Source organism: Podarcis tiliguerta (genome assembly GCF_965153285.1).
Source record: "Podarcis tiliguerta genome assembly, chromosome: 8".
Classification (NCBI taxonomy): Eukaryota; Metazoa; Chordata; class Lepidosauria; order Squamata; family Lacertidae; genus Podarcis; species Podarcis tiliguerta.
This window is the reverse complement of record NC_139541.1, coordinates 47820052-47840237: the sequence shown is the minus strand read 5'-3', so window position 1 is coordinate 47840237 and position 20186 is coordinate 47820052. Positions and strand designations below refer to the sequence as shown.

At 43.5% G+C, this 20186-nt stretch overlaps 1 protein-coding gene across 2 annotated transcripts in view; it reads right to left on the bottom strand.

Annotated features, from left to right (window-relative positions):
* Window positions 1-16767, bottom strand: part of CMIP (c-Maf inducing protein) — a 146694-nt gene extending 129927 nt beyond the window's left edge. The window contains exon 1 of one of the 2 annotated variants that reach the window (XM_083452618.1): window positions 16507-16767. In XM_083452618.1, coding sequence (XP_083308744.1) covers window positions 16507-16752 — 246 coding nt within the window. In that variant the 5' untranslated portion in view covers window positions 16753-16767. Of the gene's footprint in view, window positions 1-12202; window positions 13486-16506 lie in introns of those variants that run through there. The other variant, XM_083452617.1, reaches the window with a different exon arrangement.
* Window positions 16768-20186: the final 3419 nt, after the last annotated feature.

The window sequence follows — 20186 nt, the reverse complement described above, 5'->3', positions numbered from 1 at the left end:
GATCTTTCAGGTATTTAGGGCCTCTATCAGTTAGGGTCTATCTAGGATTGTTTTCCTCTTCACCAACACAGAGGAACTGGTGTGCTCACATTACAGCTATATTCACACCGTACACTTAAAGCTTTAAACAGTCACTGCTTCAGTTTGTTAAGGATGCTGAGAATAGTTAGGAGACCCTCACAGAGCAACAATTCCGAGAGTGGTTTAACAATCACTTCCCAGGGAATTCTAGGATAGGCTAAAGCGTGAAGTCCCTAGGGCCATCTCATACGCCCATCATGAGTCTGAAACCAGGAGCGGACCTGTGCAGTCGATGCCTACATAGGCACAAGATTTTCTGAGGAAGCTGCAGCCCTCCAGGGTTTTGGGGCAGGGAGTCTATCCAAGCCCAACCTGGACATGCCAGGGATTGAGTCTGGGACCATCTGTGTATAAAGGAGAAGCTCTGCCACTGAGCTACGGTCCCTCTCCTAACTTGACACCTGCAAGAGAGCAGCAGGAGGACGTTGGCTGCCACTGGTAAACATGAGACCCTTCTGTGGTGCCACACGAGCCGCAAACCTTTGGCTCTCTGCCTTGCAGAGCATCTCGTTTTCAGGAAACAATCCCTGGCTTGCTGGGATATGCAAGGGGTCCTCTTTCGTCAGCTGAGTATTTCAGCCAGCTGAAGTGGACGGGTGTTCCCAGCTACTAACCCCACTAGGCTCAATATTGTGAGACCACCTTGGAAAGCATATTTTAAAAAAAAAAAACTAAAACTAACAATGCAATCAGATATCCTTTTCTAACTCCTCCCCAGACTTCTACCATCACACTTGCTTGTTTTCATTCCCTACCTCAACCTTGGGGACGGTGGTGGAATAGAGAAACGAAAGAGCCAAGGCTCTCAACATCCCCCCAAAGCAGAAACACTTGAAGTCACAAATACCTGATGCAGGTTTCCACATCCTCACACATCTCTCCTGTGAAAGGATTCCCTCTTACTCAGGACTGAATTTTCATCATATCTCGGGTTAGGAAGACTGGCTAATGAGTCCAGAGGATGACTACAGTCTCCTTTGCATGTAACTTAGCCCACTAGCTCAACTGATTGACAGGTGGGCACAGTTTTGAGGAAATAACTCACAGGCAAAATTAGAACCGGGAGGGGGGGCGCATACAGAGGTTCCCCTTCTGATTTACAGAATGAAAGAGAACATACAAGCACCCCTCAAAATCTTTCAAAATTACTTTCAAAAATAAGATAAATGCAACAAAAACCTTGCACCCCACCACGCATGAGAATATCACCAAGTTTTCTCTCCTTTTGAAAATTCTGTATTTATTTATTTCCCTTCGTTATTTCATGGAGGGATTTTTTTGGGGGGTGGAATGCAGGAGAAATGTTCAGCACAGCACTAAATCTAAACCATCAAACCCAAGGGGATAATGCAGCACAAGCCACAACTCCTTGAGTTAATATTTTAAGTTCATAGAAATCATGAAATGTTTTGCATATGTCCCACAATCAATCTGCATCCTGGACTAGATGAGCTAATGCTCCCCCCCCCCCTTTTGAGCTGCTTTGCTGAGAAAAAGCAAACAAATGAGCTCACCCTCCTGAAGGCCAGACCCTGTGAGGTGCAGCTTGATTCCTGCTCCCTCCATCTGCCAGACACACGACAATTGGCATAGGAACCATCATTATGGTTCAACGCCTGGGCCTGGATGTTCGCTCCCATGCCAAATAAGGTTTAAAAGCATATATAAATGTCTCTTATACAGGGAAATTATACTGAGCAGTATCATCATCTGAATTTGTACACGTTGTTTCTTCCTGGGAGCATTTTCCTCCTGTGCCATGTAGTTTTCCAATCAGTTTTTCTGAAAACCGACAGAGGCTGCTCTTATAATTAAGAGAGCAGCTATGCTGACAAGGCACAGGCTGAACTGACAAGGGAAGACTGCGGCTCAATGATGAGAGCACAAGCTCTGCATGCAAAAGGTCCAAGGATCCATACCCAGCAGGTAGGGCTTGAAAACTCCCCCACCTAAGATCTTGGGGAGGTCTTGCTAGACATAGACAATGCTGAGCAACATGGGAAGGTACCTTCCTATGCAAGGCATTCCTTGTTACATATTTTGCACTGTGATAAACACAAAAGGTCCCAAGTCCAACCCCTAGCATCTCCAGGTAGGGCTGGGGAAAATCTCCTGTCTGAAACCCTGGAGATCTGCTTCCAGTCAGTGTGAACAGTACTGAGCTATATGATCAGCGGTCTGACTCATTATAAGGCAGCTTCCCATGTTCCTGGGACCAGAACCCACTCAAATATAAATTCCACTCCTTTGTCAACAATCTGCTAGCTGGACCAATGCCTGATGAAGCAGATCATACGCCACAAAAGCTCGTTCCGTTAAAGTCTTTTAAGGTACCACAATACTTGTTTTTTGTACGAACAGACTAATGCAGCTGCCCCCTCTAGAATTAGACCCAGGTTAGCGGCCTGATGTTGCTGCTAACAAGAATTACTTCTCAGAAGAATTATCTCCAGCTTCGCCTCTTCGTGGCTTACAGAAGTGAAACTAGAAACAATGTATCAACATCCACTTTTCGCTTCCTTGATGGAAGTTAATTGGTAACTTCGTTGTTATTGTGCAATCACACCCCGTCCTTATTAATCACAGACAGAGAGTTGACCAGATTCCTGCGAGTAAAAAAATATAGGCTTTCACCCTCTCTATTTTTCCCAGGCCGTCAGCATATACATGCATGCAAGGACTAAAAGCACACAGCGTTGCAGAATTGCTAAAGCCAAGCAGATCTGGGTTTGGGCTAGTATTGGGATGGGAGACTAGGGCATAAAAAGAGCCCTTCTGGATCAAGCAAAAGTCCCAGCTGGTACGCTAGCCTGTTCTTGCAGTGGTTTATCAGATGGTGCATGCAAAATTTGAGCACAGCAGCCCTCTCACTCAGAATCCCATGAGCTTTACCTTGAGTTTAACGGCAGAAGGGAAGCAGGAGAGAAAGCTATACTATTTAGCACTTTGGGAGAACTGGAAAACAGTTCATGGTAGCTGCTGCTCTATACTGTTAAATAATTCTCTTTTGCAACAGAGACCACTAATTTAAACTTTTATATACATTTGATTTACATATACAAAAAAGCAACTCTGTCAAAATTCATGGTGGAGGTAGGGACAGCTAGATCAGTCTAATTCCAATGTGTGTCAGTTCCACCTGTGTCCATTCACACTTCTTATATTGTATTTGTGCTTTAATCTGCCATTTAAAAAAAAAAAAAAACCTATGCAGAAAAATTATTTTAAACCTATTTTTTAACTACAAACTGCATTTTTAATCATTTATTTTATCTCATCAAATAGATCTAAATTTACTTTAAAATATTAATTTTGGTACATGTTTTGAGCCAAAACCTTTACCACAAAATTATCAGACTGCACAATATGAAGCATAATTACATTCTGATCCACACAATAGACCAAGAAAACATCGGGTCAAGTTTGCATTGGACTTCATAGAAATTGGATCCCTAGGTGGATAAGAGAGAACTAAACAAATGTCAGGTGTGTTTTGAGCCATATTTTGTCAAATTATATGTAGACCTTAAGAAAGATCCATATATATAGCAACACGGGAAGCTGTGTTATACTGAGTCAGTATTGTTTACACTGAATGGCAGCAGCTCTTCAGGGTTTCAAATCAAGACTCTTTTCCCAGTCCTACGTGGTGGGGGTTGAACCTGGGACCTTTTGTAGGCAAAGCAGATTCTCTATCCCCTGAGCTACAGCCCTTCCTTGCACTTGATCACAGTACTGACAAGAGAAGGCTTACAACTCTGGTTTAGCACCATATGCTCCAACTGCTCCTATTTAATAGGGACAGTCCCTATTTTTCGAGTCCCTGCGCTTGGTAATTCGCCTTGTCCAAATTCAGTCAATGTGAATTGCTAACATCTTTAAGAGTTCAACCTCTCCCCCTGAGGTTCCCGGTGATTACTAAATCACTGGTGGGTGGGTGAGCGCATGCACACGAAGGCACCGTGCCATTTCACACACTGCAGTCACCAAGCTATATTTTGCACAGTTGGTAACTAATGCCAGAAAAACGTCTTATCTTCTACCAAAAGAGCGACCTCGCTCTTGGCTTTTTAAGTCACAGAAGCACAGGGTCACTGTTTAACAAATGAACGAATCACACAAAAACAGCGAAGAGCTTCAACTATGTGTAAAGAGGGCTCAGGAACTCATTGCTGGTGGGAGAACAGAGATTATAAACCTGTCTCCGTTTTCATCTGCAGGGTGGGAGAAGGTATGCATCACTCAATGCTGCCTCAAACAGAGGCAGAGGACTCATCATTTAGAGCTAATCCACTCAGGAATGGACACCAGATGATTTCCATTCTCACCACTCAATCACTCAAAATATGCAGAGTCACAGTAGAGAACGTGAACCACCAACACCATTGAAAGGAGTCTACAGTGTCGCTTCTGCTGTAGCTCATTCAGCGGTTAAAATCCTCCATATATCTAGCTCACATGAATGAACCAGCCTTTAGCTGCCATTCACAAAGTGCTGAGTTCATCAAGTGACCTCCATACCTGTGTGAACCAGCTGTAGCTCAGTGGCCACAGAACACATGCTTTGCATGCAGAAGGTCCCAGGTGCAACTCCTGACATCTCCAGGTTTTGTTTCTATGGATTAGATAGCAAGTGATGGAAAAGACCTCAAAGAGCTGCTGCCATATTAACCTAGATGAACAAACCACGTGCCTTGCTCTAAGGCAGCATCCTATATCCCAACATTTACAACAGAGGTAGGAAACCTTCAGCCTGAGGACCACATTCCTCTCTAGACAACATTCCAGGAGCCACATGCCAGTGCTGGGACAAGTCAGAGGGAAAGGTAGGTGGAACATTTAATGTAATCCATGAACAAATTTTCCCTCTATACAGTAGGCACACACAGACCCTCTCTATCCTCCATCTAGGCAGACAACAGGCACTATCAGAGTTCAAGAACACATTCCAGTCAGGCAAACATTCAAGGAGGGTGAGAACCAGGGCCAGGGAGGGGTGTGAACTGGGGGAGGGGGTGGAGTCCTGAGGGCCAGATCCAGAGGTCTGGGGGTATGCAACCAGCCCCCCACCCGGACTGAGGTTCCCAATCCCTGCTTTACAAGCAGAGTACAATACATGAATGTTTTATCAAACTGGTAAAAGAGACCACTTGGCCGTTTTCATTTCACAGCAGTGGGGATTTAAAGCTACTATGCTGGGCACAGGAATAACGTAGTTAAAGCAAAGGAAAGAAAGAAGAAACAGAAGAATGTAAAGAATCTAAAAATAGCAGAGAAGGGGAAAATCGGGGAGCAATAAATCTCTGGAATCATAGTGACGCTGCTACCTGGGCCTGTTACTGGAATATAATCTACATGGATTTGAAAATAAATGTTGGCAACTTTTCCAATGAAAATGAGACAATTTTACCAATTAAATAGAAGAGAAATAAAGATTAGTGTATACATCTGACACCCTTTCTTGGATTCTCCATGCCTTGTCTCTGAGACACACACTCTATAGCACAGGGTAAGTCTACTGAATGAATGAGTAAATATATAAATAAATAAAGGTGATACTGACTGTGGGTTTTCTTTTACAGATTTATGTGCAACACACCCAGCTCATATGTACCAAGAATTCCTGAAGTCTGAGCTGGCTTCCTATCAGATGCAGGAGCTAACTGCTGGGTCAAATGTCTGAACCAGGCTTTCAGGTTTTGATCCCTGGGAATATTGGGCTTTTAAAAATGCATCTCTACACTTGTGAGGGCTAGGAAATTGTTTCAAAAAATCTAAACTGGAAGCTTTCTATTTGCAATTGCCGGACCAAAAAGTAAGTACCATGGGTAGAGAAAGCCTACTGCCATCCCCTCATTTATTTTAGTTTATTAGTTTGCTATATTGGTTCAGGTGCTGCTGTTGCAAAGAATATGAACACCATACCATGAGCACAAATGCCGTAATGGATTTTAGAAATAAACAAATACTTAGACTCCTCTGGTGTTTGCTTTATAAAACTTCATCTGGCCCAGAGGAGAAAATTTGTCTATGTCCCTGAGCAACCAGTTATACAGAAAACAAAAGTTTGTAAATATTAAATTGTTCTATTGGGACATTAGGCAGTGGAACCAAGAAAAAAAAAACCCCAACATGTTTCTGCTCATTGGCACAAAATGAAATTATTATTATGAATTATCTTCCTGCATGGCAGAAAAAACAACCCACCCAGGAGTCGTGCATGCTTTGCAAACCTGAATCTTGTTTGAAGTGTCTTGCACAATGAGAAAGAGCAGATAATAATGCAGATCAGGAAAACACACACTATAATAATTTATATCCCATGCTGATAACTACATTCTGAAAAACCAGTTCTCATAGAATAGTTCAACAGACAACTCACTAAATCAGTGACAAAACTATGATGGATTCTAACAGAACTTATCTATATCCAATATACAATTTTCTATATGAAATACTGGACACAGGTAGTTTTAGGCCAGCCTTCCCTAACCTGCTGCCCGGCATATGTTTTGGACTATAAGTCCCATCAGCCCCATGGGAGTTGTAGTCCATAACATTTGCAGAGCACCAGCTTAGGAAAGTCAGACCATTGGTCCATCTAGCAAAACATCCTCTAATAATGACTGATTACAGCAATTCAAGATTCTCCCCATTGAACTGGAGATGCCAGGGATTGAACTACAAATCTTCTGCATACAAAGCATGCACTCTACCACTGAGTGATGGCCCTGTTGTGTATTTTCTCTGTCATTCACCCAATACAAAGAAAAGTAATCTGGTAACTAACCTATAAGGATGCTAATGTATTAATTATCAGTATTGGATGTGGGTCAGAGTGGGAGGGGAAAGAGGTGGTTAGTATTCATCAAAACAGTTGGGATAGTCAACATCACTTTCAATTGAAACAGGTATGGCATGGGAAAATATATTGGAAGGACGCAAACAGTCCGACAGATAAACCTGAAAGACAAGAAAGAACAACATCTGAAAAGTTGCTAGTTTATTGCCTGTGTTTGTTGAGAGCTGGGTGCACCTCAGAGGTAACTGCACAGCTTCCAATAGGCCTCTGGTTGGCCTCTGTGGGGAACAGGATGGAGAACGATACAGTGGAACCTCGGGTTATGTACCAGCCTCCTTACAAATGCTTCAGGTAACGAACCCGGAAGTAAATGCCCCTAGTTGCAAACTTTGCCCTGGGATGCAAGCGGAAGTCGTGCGCCAGCAGCGCAGCAGCAGCAAGAGGCCCCATTAGCAAAAGTGCGCCTCAGGTTAAGAACAGTTTTGGCTTAAGAACGGACCTCTGGAACTAATTAAGTTCGTAACCAGAGGTACCACTGTATAGGCCCCTTCTCAAGAGTCACCTTAAGAAATTTCTGTCTAACAAGTTATTGTTAAGAAGAGGCACCTAATCTGGCCATCTCCTGTTAACAAGCCTACTGTCTTTTGCTAGGGTACGTCTATGAGCAAAACGTTGATTTAATGCTTTTGCATCATGCAGTGAACATTTTAGTTCCAATACACAGCCATGGACCTGTCAGGGCCCACACTCTGCAAGGGGCCTCACTGCCAATCCCAGTGCCTCCTCCCCAGCTTCTTCTCACCATGCAGTGGAGGGGAAAGAGGTGCAGCAGCAGCCCCCTCACACCCCATTTGCCAGACACTCTCCTTCTGGGTGGTTGTGCTGACTGGACAAACAAAGAGGCAGCAATGATATGAGTGAGGAGGATGTGGGTCCAGAAAGGGCACCTGGAACCTCTAATACTGGAAGTGAGCCAAACAGAGAGAAAAGAACTTGGGAAGAGAAGCTGTGAAGACATCAGCATCAGGTAAAATGGAAAACACTGGACACTCTTGACTGACTAGGAATAGATGGACCAGGCATTGCAGTTGGACTACCCAGTGACAATCCCCAGCAGCTGGTATTCTGGTGCAAAATGCCTCTGACACTGGAGGAGGAACATAGCCATTGTGGCTCACAGCCATTGATAGCTTTATCCTTCGTGAATTTGTCTATTCTTCTTTTAAAGCCATACAAGCTAGTGGCCATCTACAGTATATCTCTTGTGGGAGATAATTCCATAGTTTAACCATGAATGGTATGAAGATGATCAATATTAAGACTGCTTCCATCCTGTTTCAACAAGCATTTGTACTCTTTAAACAAAAAATAAAAATCCATGCAAAACATCTTTGAAGAACATCTTCAGACAGTCTGAGAGCTGCCATTGAATTTTTAATTTTATTTTTTAAGGAGAGAAAAAAATGTTCTACCAACCTGCTACACTGAGTTGAGCTGGGACCAGAAATGCCCAGAGAATGAGACACGATCATGTGCTGTTACTCACAGAAAAAAAGATGACTGTCCCCATACTTACATGAGGGCAGCCATCTTGTTTCCCCCTCCCCCCAACGACGTCCCTGCGAGGAACAGCATGTTCATCATGGACCATCCCTAGTCCCACTGCTAGTAACTCCAAGCTGCGATGTCAGGGGGTGGGGAGCACTAAAAAAACAAAAAAAGCTGTCAGAGGATTCAGAGTTGTGCAGATTCCACAGCAGATCATGTTCCACAATGATCCACAAATGAAATCAGTGGCTACAGATCAGGTGAGTTCACTGCTGAATTGTCTCACACAATAATATGTAATATGAAGCCATTGGACTGGCCAGGTCTGGAATAAATATTAGGAGTCTGGCCTTTCCCCCTCTCCTGGTCAAGTTCTGCCCACTATAGTTTTAGCCGTGGCTATTCACTGATTGCACCCTGGATTGCATCCTACATCAGATCCAGACTCATGCAGGGCTTATCTAAGGCCTGGGACAGGAGTCTCCACTTGGTTGGGAGGCACAGGGCATTCTTGGCATGACAGTGTAAGTCCAGCAGGCCCCTAACAGAAGGCCTCAGCCAACTTAACCCTCCAAGGCCCGGGACAAGTGTACCTGACTGCCCTTGACTCTGCACGGGCCTGCCCACATCTGCTTCCTGGCATGACTGATTTTGGCCTTGGCCTGGCCCTATTTCACTTTCAGTACCAGCATCTTACTAAAATGATGGCCAATGTTATAGACGCTGGAATGGCTGACAAAATGGCAGTAAACAATGACATCATCCACAGCTGCTTATTTGGCATGACATTAAATCAGAAAATGTATTTAAGAAACATCATATCCATGGTCCATCTCTAGACTTAGAACAGGGCTGGGGAACTTTTGGCCCTCAAGCAGCTATCAGGGATGATGGAAATTGTAGTCCAAAAACATTTGGAGTGTCATAGATTCCTCACTCAACTTAAAATCAGGGGGTTATTTCCAAGTCAGTTGGACTCCGAGTATGTCCATCGAAACTACTGAATCTTAGTCGTGTCTGTTAACTCCACTGTGTCTACTCCAGATAGGACTAGCATTCCAGATAACCCATAAATTTGGGAGTGGGCTTGCAGGCCATCCAGCCTGTGTGCTTTATGTCATAGTAATAACTATTTATATACCACCTGTTGGCCTTGATAACGTAAGAAGAACCCTGTGGGATCATGCCACCAGCCCATTCTAACCCAGCTTCCTGTTCTCACAGCAACCCATCAGATGTCCACAAGCAGGACCCCAGGAACTGGTTTTAATATGCCCCCCTCCAAAGCAGCATACAACCATAACAAAGCATTTTGTGTAAAAAAAGCTTAGAGGTTTTGACAACTAAGTGCTATAAAAATACTGTGAAATAAATGTAAAGACCTGTCAACAACCACCAAGAGAAAAAAGCCTTCCCAAAAAATCATGGAAGGAAAGTTCAAAATCATCTGTTTCTATGTCAAGAGAAACCAAGGCCTGCACAGATGTTCAACTGTATACAAAACTGGGGAGTGGGGGAGAGGGAGAAATAAACAAAGCTTTGATAAAGCAACCAATGTGAATTCACCCATGTTTGCAGTTCTGCGTTGTAAACATGTCAAAGGTCACTACAATTTGATAAACTTGTATCATTTACACGTGGTGCCAGCTTGTCTTTTAAAATATATATTTATATTCAACTGGTAGGGGTCACAATCCTCAAATTGGGTTGCAGCTTGAACTGAAGATGGGCTGTAACCATATTTTGTAGACAGAGAAAAAAATGGATGGGGAAAAACACAGGGATGGAAGGGAACGGGTGACATGGGACACAGACTGCGACACACACAGTAAAGGTAAAAATAATAAGAAGAAAATAAAGGCTGCCATCTATGCACACTTGCTTAGAAGTTAGCTAATTGATTTTTAGGAGACTCCAGGGCTGTAAAAGTGGCTTTCATACTGCATGTGTGAGTCAGAAGTGGAAATGAAAAGCCAGTGTGACTGTAGTGGCTAGAGGGCTAGGCCTAGGAAGAACCAGGTTCACTTTTCCACTCAGCCACAAAGCTCACTGGGACTTCATACACATTGTCCATTTAAAGTACATTACTTCCCCCAAAGAATCCTGGGAGCTGTAGTTTAAGGGTGCTGGGGGACTGTAACTCTGCAGCTCCCATGCATGGGCAGCCTTCGTGACCTAGCACCAGTCACTGTCTCTCGGCCTAACCTACCTCACAGGGTTGTTGTGAGCATAAAATAGTGAGGAAATCATGCACATCACTAAGAGCTCCTTGGAGGGAAGGTGGGGAAAAAAGAATTTTTTATTAAGTAGTAATAATAAAGAAAGGTTGAATGGCATGGATTTACGATGTTGGCTTAGCTGTATGGAATATGCACCAAATTTTTACATTACATACAATCTACAGCATGCCATGCTATAAAAATGGGGAAGGGCTTCTTGGACTCACAGTTAGGCAAGCTTTGTTCTAATGAATGGGAGAGGCTCCATTCTTCCATTCATCTCAATGGAGCATGTGTAGCAGAAGGAAGTTTTGGAGACGAAATGCACCTTTCTGTTGTAGTTTCTCTTCCTTATCCTGACTAATCCTCAATGAAAGATGGGGGAGAGGGAGGGAGATGGTGAATTAAATTCCTGTGCTATCCATAATGGGGACGGGTCGGAGACAGAATACACACAAGGTGGGGGGGGGGGACCTAGAACCAAAGTCAAGGCCCAAATCACTTTTACCACTCATCGTAAAAGTACTACACAGCACAGCAACAATACAAAAGTCCTATCAATCCATTCAAACTATACAATGCCTTTCCACATTCAATACATTATCTTCAGCTGCACTGCTACACACATTTACCTGGGAGTAAGTCCCATTGAAAATAATGAGGCTTACCTATAAACAGACATATAAAGGGTTACAGTTTTCCTCTACAGGTTATATGTTTGGTTTTCAAGTCAACTTTAATTTCACATCACAGTTCTAAACAAATGCACACTTTATTATTTCAAAGGTTAAGGTTTTTTTAAAAAAGAAAAATAGATGCAGTACTTGGAGGGGGGGTGCGGTAGACCAAAAACACAACCTTCCACCATGAGATGTTACTTTGGGCTAATTCTCATTAACAAATATGCTCAGGGAAAAAAGAGTCATTAAAAGACAAGACTTCATCAACCTACATTAACATCAGATATCCCAGTTGCTCAAGGGCAGGAAGAGTTCTGTAAGATTTTATTTTATTCACTTGGCCTAAGGTAGAAACAATCTTCAGCTAAGTGTTGCCTCTTGTGTTTTGGTCTTTAGATAAGATCAGACAGATTTTTCCTTGCATGTGCACTCGCAGGTTTTAAAATTTTGCATTATTTTAAAATTTTGGCATGCAATGTACAAAAACAATTTTAAAAAGAAAAAACTGCATTATTATTGTGAGATTCCCACATTTACAATCCCCATAGACTGATAGTCAAAACCACTTAGAGCAGCTTCCTAACTAAGGCTGCATGGCAACGTTTCCTCTATAAAAGAAAGGTTTGCACAACCTTCCGATACACAACCCAATAATCACTCGTGTGGGTGGGTGGACATCCGTTGCTACCATTTTCGCCTGACACCACATCTCGAGGGGAGAACGAAGTCGACGCTTCAATATCGAGATTGTGAATACAGTACACACAGAGAGATCCCTCTCTTCCCAGAAAGGAGAGAATCCTATTCTTTTGGAGCAGGGGGGAGGGGGAGAAGGCAGCTCTCACATAGGAGGAGAGAAACGTGTTACTTACTGTTGCTGACGTGAGGCTGTTATCCGCCAGGGTCAAGTGATGAGGTTCCCACCTCCTCAAAAATTTGGAGGTGAGGATCTTGCTGAGGAATGTCCGGGGGTGCCTGATGACACAAACCTGGATATCTCCTTCTTGAAGCAGCTTATATCTCATCCCACTGCAGTGGACGCCTCGCCTGCACAGCGCGGCCCCCATTTTATTCCCTTCCGTTGCAGACATTTCGCCCAGCAAAGGCTTGCTCTCCTCGATCTGTCTATGGTCGTTTCCTCCACCACCGCAGCTGCTACTGAAATCCATCACAGCTTTAAGAGGGAGACGGTCCGCTCGGCTTCTTTGTTTTATTATTATTATTACCCTCTGGGGTATTTTTTGGCTCCCCACCCCTCCCCACCACTCGCTTGCTTGCTCTCCCCCCCACCTCCTCCCCCGAAATCGTCCAGGAAATTTAAAAACGTAGAAAAACACACAAACATATACAAAATCCAGGGGTTTTTCTACCCCCCTACAAAAGAGCAAGAGAGAGGAGGAAGGGTGAGAAAAGCAACACCCCCCCTTTAAAAAAAAAAAAAAAGCACCACCAAACAAACCCAATAGACAGGCGCGCGCGCGCACAAAGAGGAAGCGACCAGAGGGGAGAGAAATCCTTATTGGAAACTTCAAAAATTAAAGCTTCTTTCTTTCCTTGCGTCGCTGTTGCTGCCGCTTTGATCCTCGCCTCCCTTTCTCTGTTTTCTGACCGTGGTCTGTGGGGCTGCGGGGGTGGGGAAGGGGGTGGCGGAGGATCTTGTTGCTCAGTTTCCCAAATCCATGCTGGAAAGGAAAGGTCGATCCCGACGCACAGGAAGCCGGAGACAAAAGGCAGGCTTCATCCAAAAGGCAGGCGAGGAGAGGGAGGGTGTGGGAATCCTCTTTTGTGCGAGTGGAAGCAGCGGAAGGGAGGCGCGGGGCCGGGGGGGGGCGAGTAGAAATGGGGGAAAGGTTTCTGTCTCCCCGGCTCCTTCCTTGTTCTTGCCGTGCACGTCTGAACGGGCTCCACAGACGCGCGTTGCGGGGGACGAAGGAAAGGGCTGGCTGGGCGCGCGTCAGGATAGACGGGTGGATGGGTGCGCGTGGTTTCGGAAAGGGAGGAAAGGCGCGTGGAGCCGCCGCCTCTTCCTCCTCCTCGCCGCCGCCGCTCCTCCTGCAGCTGGGCAAGGAAGAGACACGAGCTTCGCTGAAAGATTGTTGCGGGAGCAGCTCCGGAGGCTCGCCTGATTGGTCCCCTCGGTCATGTGCGGCCCGCTCTGACGTCAATGCCAGCTGGAAGAGCCGCTTTGCAGGGCTGCTGCTCTCTCTCTCTCTTAAGGCAGACCGGGGGCGAAAGGGGGGTCAGCGCCGCGGGGGTGCGCGGAAGCTCTGTGGCACGCGCGCCGCAAAGTGTGTGGGGCGGGGGGTTCTGCTCAGGGGCATAGATGGAGGGGAACCGTTGCTCTGGGAGTAAAAAAGGAAGGCGCGGCGGGCGGGGGGAAGGAGTGTAATGAATCGTGGTCTTCTTCTTTTCTTTATTATTATTGTTGTTAAATTATAATAAAACGTAAATTATAAGAAGAAGATCTCTCACCTTGTGTTTCTTTTTTTTTTTACTGTTGTAATAATGCGCTTGATTGTTTGAATGGAAATGTGGGTTATAAATGTTTTATATATTTTATATGAAATCAGCAAGCATTATTATCAGTCATATTATTAATCACTATTACTATTGGCCATATTAAATGCTAGTCCTACTCAGAATAGACCCACTTAAGTTAGTTAAACGTAACTAATTTAGATTTATTAATTTCAGCAGGTCTGCTTGGAGTAGGACTTAGCTGAATGCAACCCATTAGTAGTACTAATAGTGGTACTAGAACTATTATTTATTACCCTTTTTTTGTTACTTAAGTGCACAAGGCAATTTAAAAATAATACAATTACCAAATAAGCCTCATGTAAAAATCAAAATATTATATATTATACCCTGCCTTCTTAGAAAGTGCACAAGGCAGCTTACATTAATCCAATGTAATACCAAATAAATATGTAAAATTATTATTATTTCCCTCATTTTTGCAAAAATATACATGGCAGCTTACATAAAATAAATATAATTCCAAATTCATGTCATGCTGGATTTTAAAATATCATTTAAGATTTCCTTTTTCAAAAAAACAACCTTAAACAAATGCAGACTAACAAGCAAAATTAAGGCTGTATACACACCAAGGTGTTAATGCACACATGGATAATACAGATCCACTGCCCAGTATGGTTTAAATTTGGGATGAGGAACCTGTGGGCCTCCACATGTTGTTAGACTACAACTCCAATCATCCTCAACTATTGGCCATGCTAGAAGGGGTTGATGGGAATTAGAATCCAATAGCATTTGGGGTGCCAGAGGTTCCCCAACTCTGATTTACATGTTATAGTCAAAACAAATTCAGAACTCTTCATGGGAACTATTTTTAGGACATGACAACTCATTACAACTTCCCCTTTTTGAAGGAAAAAAAGCACAAAGACAATGAAAGCTGTTAACATACCGATGTTAGCATGAATGAAGAGCCGTGCATATAAATATATGTGCTTCCATCACAGCTGCCAAATTTTGAATTTTGCTCATTCATTTTGCTACTGATCAATTTTATGAAATAATGCATTTCCCAAACTTAACATGTTTCCATGGAAAAGGGTGTAGTGGGGAAAAAATGTTTTTGCAAGAATGATTGTGAGATCTTATTCATATCAGCCTTCTACAACCTGTTGCCCTCTGATGTGTTTCTTTAGACTTGGTTTTGTGCTTGTGTACAAAGCCCTTTATAACTGCATTATAAAGATGTCTGCAACATGAAGACTAGGTACATTGACCCTGCAGTGTGTGAATCCCGTGCAGATGACTGCAGTGCCCGGAGACAGATAGACAGGTTGTGTATTTGCAGCAATGACCAGAGGAGAAATGACCACTGGGAGGAGCACAGAGAGAAGAAACGCCATGGTGCATCTGCACCAGCGAAAGCGAACACCTTCATTTGCCCTAGCTGCAATAAAATGTGTCTCTCTCCCATATCAGTCCCTACTGGCCTAGCAGGCGCTGTCACTCTCCAACAGTGTGACTTTACCACCGATGGCGCACTCTCCCATTGTCTCTCGAGACAGGTGCCAAACAAAAACCAAAGCCCTGAACAACTTAGGCCCCATAAACTATACGGAGCACCTTACTCCATACGTTCCAAGTCAGTAGCTGGAGGAATGCTATTAGTGGCCTCCCACTACTCCCACTACATTCTTCTCCATTTCTAAGTATGGTTAAGAGACTCAACGAGGAGTTGTGCCTTCAGTGCAGTCGGCCCAGCCCAATGGAACTCCATTACATTAGAAAACAAGCTAGCACCATTTCAGACACCAGGTGAAAATAGCTTTATTTCAGCAGGCCTGTGCACTATGAATGTTGCTCTAATGTTTCTATTTTTACGTTATAATCTTTGTCTTAAATTTTGTATATTGTATGCTTTGTTTGCTTGCTTGCTTATCATTGCATTTATATCCCATCTTTCTGCCCCCACCCCCAAGGGGTTCAAGATGGTTACATGGTTCCCCCCTTCCTCATTTAATCACCACAACAAACCTGTGAGGCAGGTTAGACTGAGGGACAGTGAGTTTCGTGGCCAAGTGGGGATTTGAACCCTGGTCTCCCAGGTCCTAGTCCAACACTCTAACCACATTGGCTTTGACTTTATTTTCCTGTCAGCTACTTTGAGACATATGAGTGAGAAGGGGTTTATATAAATTCCTTAATACATCAAAATACAATGCGAGGCACCATTGTTTATTTACTGATTAAATTTATATCCTGCCCTTCTAAAGGAGCCCAGGGTGACATAAAACAAACAATGAAACAAAAAGATCTTTAAAACAATTCCAGTACAGATGCAGACTGGGAAAGATATCCATTTAAAAGGCTTGTCAAAAGAGGAAGGTCTTCAGTGGGTGCCAAAAAGACTACAGAGACAGCGCCTGACTAATATTCAAGGTGAGGGAATCCAAAAGGGCAGGTGCCTCAACACTGAAGCTTGGCTCCTAAAGGTAAAAGGTAAGGTAAAGGACCCTGGATGGTTAAGTCCAGTCTAAGGCAGTGACTATATTATGTGGAACGGACCTCCTGATCAGATGGTATCTGAGCACAGTGATCAGTTGGGTACATAAGGGGTGAGACAATCACTGATCACTATGGTCACCCATACTCCTTCACATGAGATAATTTGGCTAGGCCTGAATAGTTTTCTTACCTTGGGAAGCAGGATGGGGACAGCTGGGTGAGGCGGCAGGTCCAGGCCCCTGAGGAACGCTCCGCTCGCTGCCTTCTGCACTGCCACCTGGAGAAGAGCAGGGCCCCTGCTGCTACCACCTGCTCCTCTCTGCCCTTCATTTTTATCCCCCACCACCTTCAGGGTGCTCGGGCCGCTTCCAGTCTCCTCAGGCAGTAGAGGAGGTGGGTGGGTGGATGCCATTGTCTCCTTGGTCTCAAGTGGCATAATGTCTTGGGCCCGCCCTCACTCAGATGCAAATAACACCATGTGCAGCAAAAACAAACTTCAGATGTCAGATTTCCTTGGCAAATCACAGCGTGCCCATTAAAACAAATAAACAAATAACCCTCCTTTTAAACATCACGCACAAAGAAATTCATGTATATTTAAATGAAAGTATGTTAAACTTAAAATTCTGAGACTGTCTGATGACAAAACACAGCGTTCTTTCCGGAATTTCCCCCACTCATTAGTTACTACAGATAGGCAAGTTTTTATCACATGTGTGCTGAAATTTACCTCACCATTTGGCAGGACTGCACAGTTCAAGCATAGCTAATGCACTCCATGTATCGTTGGACCAAACTGCCATCAGCCCCAGTCAGTATGGCCAATGGTCAGGGTGGTGGAAGTTGTAGCCTAGCAACATTTAGAGGACGCCATGTTTGCTACCTCTGACCTAGTTACTTTGGGTTGAGAAAGTGCTCACCTGAGACAGTTTAGACATCTGTGTGGGTTTGCTGAAATGCAGTAACCAAGCAAAAATCCCAGCCTTACAAGCTGATTTTCTTACATTTTGCATCAGGGTATGTCACAACCATTGCAGAAAAAGGCATAGGAAGCCGGTATCTGTGGTGAGCCTTTTGACCACTGTTCTTCCTCTAAACGTTGCCTTACTGGAAACAAAAATACCACTCAACATGTGTAACTCATCTTCCAGCAATGTGCGACCCTGTCACCTCTTGATTTGGTAAATTAAAATATTTTTACAATCTTTTGTATTGATTTCAGAGTTATATAAACTGTATTACACAAAGAAAAAGGAAATGAGGGGGAAAACAAAAACCCAATAGGAACTACAGGAATGATGGGTGGCACAAATCAGATGTCGTATTTTGTAATAAAATAGTAATAATTACTCAAGCATTCCAGATTTTATGGGAATCCAGTTTAAGTTGCTTTTGTAAGTGGTGTTTGTTCATGTACAAAATAAAATTTCACCAATTACATAAGAAGTATCCAGTGTAGCTGTGCCTAGCAATGTTCAAAGATGGAGTGTAACTTTTTCCAAAATAGAAATATTCAAAACGTTCTTGTACCAAAGCATAAGGTCCAAGTCCTGAATTTCCCCCCATGTTTGTATGATGGCTAAGGATGCAGCAACCAATAAAAAGATTACTAAATATTTTATTATAACCTTATTATAGGAGAGCAAGAAGGAGAAATGATTGAATTGACTCCTTAGCAATTGCATCAATTTTTTTGGAAACCAGGGACCAAAATTATTTTGTATACTAAATTTGAGTTGATATCAAATTTGGTGACTGGCAAATTTGGAAAACATCTGAATGCATGATCCAACTCCAGGTAGTGGGGAAAGAAGAAGAAAAACACATGTTTGAACCGTTTGTGTAACAATTGGGGTTTATGTTGTAAAAAATGGGGATCAGCCATTGTGTCTACAAGTCAGTCTGCAACCTCCAGCTTAATGGGAACTGAAGCTATGGGGAGGTAAGCTGTGCATGTGGGGAAGCCCTCCTCTCCTCACCTGCAAACTTCTTTTTCTGTTAAAGCCAGACCACCAACACCACCCACTTACGATCTAAGTGAGCTGGGACACTTCTGCATTTAACCACAGAGAAATGTCGCTGTCGCTTTTGGCTTTGGTTCTTAACTTGCTGAAAATGTATTCTGCATTGCGGGTAACATGCTGGGGTGGAATTCTGACTAAAGAATAAGGTTGGTCCCTCACATATGATATGAGGCACCCAACACCTTACATCGAAATGTGGCTTCTTGAGAGCCCATGCCAAAAGGTGAGCCAAAGGAACATGGAACAGAAAATCTGTGTTCTGTAGCACCAATAGATCCCAATAGCTTAAGAGCATTTCAGAAGGTTTGATTCCAATCAAAACAAAATCTTTGGATGAAGGAGGAGGAAGTGGTGGGGCTGGATGGTTTATTTAAGTTCTTCAGAGTTTGCAGACTCTTAGGTCAAAGCCAGAAGGATAATAAAGTACCGTACTTCACACTCCTATAAGCCCTCTTGACTAATGGAGACTCCTGTGATCAACCTTTCAAGGGAATTGTGGCTGAGCCTTTCCACCCCTTGCACCTGGCCTTTAGTGCCCATTTCCTCCTTCCAATAGGAAGTCCTATGGCATCTTCCTTGCAAGGCAATAGTACTGGTGTTTTTGTTACTAGTCGCAGATCCTATGTGCACATACGATAATCGGTTTCCAAGAGATAGTTCGTAAGGCAAGCATTTGTATAGTGAGCTGGCAAATTCCATTATTCCCTATAGAGAAAACCAAGGCGTTCCTGTCCATCTAATGCTCTCTCTCTGACTGCGCTTCCCAAGATTGCCCTAGGCTGGAGAATCTATCCAGGTGCTGAAAAACTGCTCAGTGATTTGTGTTCAGATGCCTGAATCAGAAACTTTTTTAGTGATAATAGGGTAGAAATCCTTTACGTGCAGAAAACTGAAGTTTTGTATGCATAGCATAGCAGAACCTGTGTGTGTTTGTTTTAGGGTGCTTCCAGATATGCAAGCGTGACATTCCTATCTGGTTTTCCCTGTATGCATGTTTGGTGCATTTGCTTCCACATGTTCCCATTCTTTCAGCCATAACATTCATTGCAGTGGGTGGAGCTTGATGGAACGTATCAGGGTGGTTTGGGGCTCCCTACCCCCCAACTTCTTCTCTCAATTACTCCTACCTTTAAAAGAAAAAAAAATCCAGGTACTCTGCAAGAATACATGTTACCAACATGGTTTCACATCAGGCGGGTCAGAAGTGACTCGTTAGGTAGAGTGGAGCCACTACGATAGCTTCATGGCAACTGGGTACACTGGTGGAATCTCCACACATATTAAAAAATGCTGTGAAAATGCTTAAAAAAAAAAAGTTTTGAAAAATATATTGAATTTGGCATAGCTCACCATCGCCATCTAGTGTCACATTAGTATATTGCACTTTACAACACACTTAAAAAGGTTTTATTTGCAGCTGTATAGCTGAGTCCACTGTTACTTACCAATACACTGGGGAGATTAACATGGTGCATAGGGCTCTTTTTCAGGGTTCTGTAGTTGTCTGAAGCCATTAGCGCTGGCTTCCTTGTCACATTTTAAAGATAGATCACTACTGAGAGTCCAGTTTCTGGCCCAGGTCCAAAAAGCCAGAACTGTAATCTTAAGGACAGGCTTGCAGCAGGACCCAGAAGAGGCAGAGGGGAACTGAAGGATACTATAAAACAAAGGTAATCAAAATGGTGCCCTCCATATAGTGTCATGGTAGAGAGTGTAGTTTGCTGTCTGCAACCCTGAGCAAGAAAAGCAGGGGTAGGGGAGAGTTGTACATGAAATGCTGTTGCAGGTCGCTCTTGTAGTAATCTTAGCCAATTTTTCTCAACACATTTGCATCTTCACTTCTCTG